General features: G+C 33.4%; 1 protein-coding gene across 2 annotated transcripts; it reads left to right on the top strand.

Annotated features, from left to right (window-relative positions):
* The first annotated feature begins 1354 nt into the window (after positions 1 to 1354).
* On the top strand, positions 1355 to 3032 carry LOC140041067 (uncharacterized). Of its 2 annotated transcripts, none has more exons than XM_072087447.1 (2): positions 1355 to 1510; positions 2209 to 3032. In XM_072087447.1, the coding sequence occupies exons 1-2, from the start codon at positions 1366 to 1368 to the stop codon at positions 2949 to 2951; spliced, it is 888 nt and encodes a 295-aa protein (XP_071943548.1). In that variant the 5' UTR covers positions 1355 to 1365; the 3' UTR covers positions 2952 to 3032. The 2 variants fall into 2 exon arrangements, 1 of the variants encoding a protein (XP_071943548.1); XR_011842810.1 differs by lacking the exon at positions 1355 to 1510 and adding an exon at positions 1839 to 1895 and having other exon boundaries at positions 2209 to 2302.
* The last annotated feature ends 3123 nt before the right edge of the window (positions 3033 to 6155 follow it).

Raw genomic sequence — 6155 nt, 5'->3', positions numbered from 1 at the left:
AAAATATTATTGAGAAAACTTTGACAGGAAAAAATTGCAGTTTTGTCCTGGGTTGGACCAGTGTAACATTTTACCTCAAATGTTGAGTGTTTCTTTTTAAATTTATGTAATTCCGTACCAAATTGCGTTTCTCTTTTGATATTGTAATGTTAAATGACTATATTATAGGCAAAATATTGGTAAAACTTTGTTATAAAAAATATCTAATTAAATTTCATTTTTACAAACCAAAGATCGAATAGTTAGAAATTATGAAATCTAAAGATCAGAAAATGTACGAGAAAACAATGGTTGTTGGTAAAGAACATGTTGATATGATTGGACATATGAATGCAACTGTTTATGTTAAGTTCTGTAGTTGCTAAAAGTAGCGTTAATGATGCGGCATTTGGCAACACAAACAAAGTTTACGTGCGAGTATATTGGTGAAACTCTCGAAGGTGATGAGATCAGTTATACAATGTTGCAAGATTTTCTAAATAAACATCTTTTCCACTTTGAAGCAAAGAAAGATGGGGTTCATGTTTTCAGATGTCGGTTCAAACTACATTATCTAACCTCTAACCTATGATATATTCACTGTAGTCCTAAACTAAAGCTTGGGATCATATCTATGCACGGTATATAATATTTCGTATCTCAACGAATCAGTAGCGTTACTCACATAATTGTTGTTATAATACATTTACTTAACTATTTTTTACAGAAGTTGTTTGGTGCACAGGTGTAACTATAATATATGTTTTGTTGTTTTGTTCCGCAATAAATTTAATAAAAAAAAGTATGTACGCTGTCATGTACGTATATTCAATCACCTCGTGTATTGTCAAAGCTAAAACACCAACCAATTAACCAATCTATATATCATAATGTACAAGAAGAAAATCTTTAAATCATCCTGCACTTTTCGAATTTTATGCCAGAGATTTTCACCTTCCTTTATACACAAAAATTGTATGAATAAAGAGAACATATTAATATATTTTTGGAATTAATTACTCGATAGGCGGGAGGAAGAAATCGGGTCAAAGGTCAAGCGCCATATAGCCTGCCACGTTTCGATAGGCGGGAGGACGAAATCGGGAACTAATTGGATATGGCCAAAAGCGAGAATATAGTAATTCTTTAGGCGGTCGGTTGAAAAACTGGTGAAACGCCACGTTCTATATATTATATTTAATATTAGGGGCCTACTGTTACAGGGTATGCTATATATTAACAACATCTTGGAAAATGATTGATCGATAAAAACTATGCATAAACCATTATCTATGATTACACATAATTATTGTATTCATTTTCAATAGGTAGTACACTTGACCATTGTGAACCAAAACAGCCACTACTACGCATGCTCAAAACAAAATGTTTAAAATAACAGCAATGCTTCAAAGGGTACAGCTGAAGCGAGTTGGCTTAATAGATATGTTAACAAGAATGGCATCGACAAACAGCACTAAAGTTGATATTGGCGGTAAAAAACTGGGAAAGGAGGACTTCAATGAAGCAGGTAGGAACGTTTCGTTGTTTTCTTTTCCCCGCCCCTTTTTTAAGTTGCTTCATTTATATTCATTAAATTCAGTGTCTTCTGAGTTGTGATTTAAAATATCGTTTAAAAGAGAAGGCATATTTTAATAATAAAGAATACCCTACCCGCATTATGATATTGTTCATATGTATTTTTCATTGTATTAAATAGCAATAGAGTGTATTCATAAATTGCTCAATTCAAAAGCAATGGCTGTATTATTGTCTACTGCTGGTTTGCGTATGGGGTCAAAGACAAACATCATGCTCATTATGCTATAAACAAAGTTTTATTACAATTATTTTGGATGGAGTTGTTCTAACAAGAAAAAACAATGGGAGGATTTGAACCCATGACTTTGCGATCGGTACCGTAGTTATTCATATATTATTATTATTTAGAATGATAGCCAAAATTATTTTTTTCATATGGTTTGTTGAGCTCTGCCTACACTATTAAACTGTATTTGACAAACAAATGTGATCTGCCCATATATACATGATAATGTCATATCTCCACCATATTTGGGCATATCACCCCCATATTTGGGCACATCACACTTTTTTTGTTAAACTAGTTTGGTAGTGTAGAAAGAGCTTTAAGTCAACCTTTAAATTATACTTTTACCTAATGAACACTTTCAGAATTAAGTCGTTCATTATTAAGTTATTTATCTGTAGGTTTTATCCGTCCGTCAAGGCATGCACTACTTCACGAAAAGGTTCGTATTTGCGGTTCGCAATCAGCATTGCCAGAGGACTACTATTCGTCTACGAAGAAAGAATCTTACTTTGTGCGTCACCAGCAAGGATTCGTCGACGAGAATATCACCAGTGATATGATATCAGAACCTATATACGGTACGTATAGCATTACGTATATTGGGACATCTTCGATTGTTTGCCATAGTAAGCTGATATTGGAAAAACAGCAAAAGTGTATTAGTACATGTATTGTGCAAGTTATATGTGTTAATCTTGAGAGCAGACGACCGTGCCCAGTACCAAAATTGTTCACAGATGCGCATTCATATGCTGCGCATGCACAAAAGCCTAATTTCCCGGATCTATCTGAAACTCTAAAATCTTCAGATGAGATCTACAGCAAAAAGGTAATCGTTGGCGATGACGATGTGGACGTGAACAAACACATGAATCAAGCGTCATATTTCAAGTTTTGCATCGACGTTGCCCAATCATATTTTAGGAGTAGGCCTAACACTGATAAAATACTCACATATGTTACACCATATATTTTAAATGGTCAGTTACGAGGTTATATTGCTCAATATTTTGGCGAAACACAGAGAGGAGATGAATTACATTATACAATGTGGCAAGATTTAAAACAAGATCATCTTCTTAATTTCGAGGCAAAGAAACAGAACAATGTTGTTTTTAGAGGTCAACTAGATTTCAATTAAAATCCTGAAACAATTTGAATTATATTTCTATAATTGTGTTGTATGTGAACTATTATATCCTCCTATAGTAAACCTCATCAGACCAGATATATATGTCTTTTGTTTATTTATTTTTTACCTTTTGATGTTTTTACCTCATGTAAATTAGATCTCAATTCGGCATTTTTGCTGCTATTTTTTAGTTTAATATGTTGAATTTGAATAAATACCAATAAGTAAAATACGGCGACCATATTTGTGATAATAATAAAAAGACGAATCACTTTGTCATAACTTTACTGATTATGCGAAGAAGATTAAGAGACGTGATGTTATAACTTCTTACTAGATTTTTCAATCTAGTAATTTGGTCTGGTATTCATAGGTCAGTACACGATGTATTTTTGTGAGTTTGTTTCTCTCAGTCTGAGTGAACTTACTAATATTTTGGATAGATTGTGATTGTAGAGGATGTTCTTGAGAATAGACAATTTTCTGGTTTTTAATTAATTTAGTAATAATTTATTTTATATTTTATTTGATTGTAGTTTTCAAACAAGTCACCACGCATGCACAATTTGGAGTTCCTATAGCGAAAATAAGCTATACCTATCATACACATATTAGTAAGCTTTGCTCTAAACTTACTGACGACTTTTTCTTCTTGCGGACGAGGCCATTCATTCCAAAACTGCACTTCTTATTTACAAAACATTTTATACTCCCACTTATTGGTTTTCCTCATAAATCAAATCTCCGAAGTTGTAGTTCCATTGACTTACTTAAATTCAGAGATGCTATTTTAAATAATGATTTTATCATATACGTTTTGCTAAGCATTGGAACGCTTTATATATTGTTAGTTTTCTCACTGTTTCATGTATTTCAATTGACAGAGGACTCCTTAATATCAGTTCTGTTTAGTCTCTACAGCTCACTATGTCGGTCGGTTGGTCGGTAAACACTAACCCAGATTTGCGCACGCGACTGCAGCCATGTGAAAAAAATGGCCTAGTTTAATGAAGACCTGCACATAGTTAATAAAATAAACTATTTAAACTAAAGATAAGATGTTTATGATTTATAGTACAGTACTATAATTTGTTGTTTAGCCTATTTAGGTAATATCTGTTTAGAGGACTGAGATTTATCATAATGGTGACAATAATGAGCAGATTATACACGTAGGCCAGACGCCACTGCTTGCCAGACGCCACTGCTTGCCAGACAATACTGCTTGCCGGACGGTGACCATATTGGAAGGCGAATCACATTTACTCATTTATACGAACTAATCTAGTGAAAGTGTCTTTTTGTATTTTATTTGATTGTAGTTTTCAAACAACACACATAGTTTGAAAATAAAGCAAAACAAACAAACGATCTATACTTCCAAGTTTATAGACGAAACTCTTTGAACCAACACTGAACTTCATCTTTCATCATCCAAAATTCTTACAATAACAGCAATGCTCCAAAGGGTACAGCTGAAACGAGTTGGCTTAGATATGTTAACAAGAATGGCATCGACAAACAACACTAGAGTTGATATTGGCGGTAAAAACCTGAGAAAGGAGGACTTCAATGAAGCAGGTAGGAACGTTTAGTTGTTGTTCTTTGTCGGTGTCTAATTCTGGAATCCTATCTCATGATCAAATGGATTAAGGGAAGTAGTTCTACTTTAAATACTTTCCGAATATACAAATTATATTTATAATTTCGTATTGCAGGTTATGTCCGTCCGTCAAGACATGCAAAACTTCACGAAGAAGTTCTCAAAAATTCAAATAGAAAGTTCTATTTGTCAAGGAAGAAAGAATCCTACTTTGTGCGTTATCAACAAGGATTTGTCGACGATAATATCACCAGCGATATGATATCAGAACCTATACACGGTACGTATAGCATTACGTATATTGGGACATCTTCGATTGTTTGCCGTAGTGAGCTGATATTGGAAAAACAGCAAAAGTGTATTAGTACATCTAATACACAAATTATATGTGTTAATGTTGAAAGCAGACGACCGTGCCCAATACCAAAGGTGTTGACAGATAGATATTCATATGCTGCACATGCGCAAAAACCTCATTTCACTGCTCTTTCTGGAACTCCAGGATTTTCAGATGAGATCTACAACAACAAAGTAATCGTTGGCAATGAAGATGTGGATAGTGAAAAGCACACGAATGAATCATCATATATCAAGTTTTGTATCGACGTTGCTCAATCATATTTTAGGAGCAGCACTGATAAAAAACTCACATATGTTACACCAGATATTCTAAAGGGTCAGTTACGAGGTTATATTGCTCAATTCTTTGGCGAAACATTGAAAGGAGATGAATTACATTATACAATGTGGCAAGATTTAAAACAGGATCATCTTCTTAATTTTGAGGCAAAGAAACAGGAAAATGTTGTTTTTAGATGTCAACTAGATTTCAATTCAAATCCTAAAGCAATTTGAATAATAGGCCTATTGTTTAGTCTCCTCTATTACGATGTTGCTGCATGTAGGCCTATATCTGAAAAAGTAATGTTTAACTGGGTATGGTTTTCAAAGGTGTTCTCTTGGTTCGCAATGATAAGTTATTTACACAGTTAGGCCGAATAAATATTAATTCGTCTTCTTCGGTCCGAATCACCGGATGTTCAGCGCGCCGCGCCTACCAGGTTACTACTGCGAGTATTGACCAATCACAGCCTCTAGTGGACAGTGTTGTTGATAGCAGGTTATCAAACTTGGCAAAAGATGTTATTATATAAGGTTGATTAGTAACCTAAAGTTGTTGACGATATTCAACTTTCAAAATAATCTAATAATTTCAATTCTCCATATAAAAAGCCTATAGTATGACCAAAGCATATATATTATAAGTTTGTTATCTTTTTGGGTCACGTCTACTATGAAAACACTGATTAAACAACACTTTTTTTTCTTTTTTTATAAACACTTTATTTAAAGCTCAGGTACAGGCATGAATTTAAATATAATATTTGGTTAATTGTACATAAATAAAATATTTGTATATGAATTTCCCTTAATATGGTCAAATACAAAATTTGGCAAAATTCTTCTATAAAAACCAAGAAGACTTTTTTTCAGTAGTTAGGTAGTTAACCTAATGTAATAACATGTCTGGTGACTCCCTAGAAGGTGAAAAAAGATGGTGGATATACGGTGGATAATTTTTGCTATAGCATGAAAATTAAAATCTAAAG

This window comes from Antedon mediterranea, chromosome 2 (genome assembly GCF_964355755.1).
Source record: "Antedon mediterranea chromosome 2, ecAntMedi1.1, whole genome shotgun sequence".
Classification (NCBI taxonomy): Eukaryota; Metazoa; Echinodermata; class Crinoidea; order Comatulida; family Antedonidae; genus Antedon; species Antedon mediterranea.
Note: the sequence above shows the minus strand (reverse complement) of the source record. Positions and strands in the feature narration are given on the sequence as shown.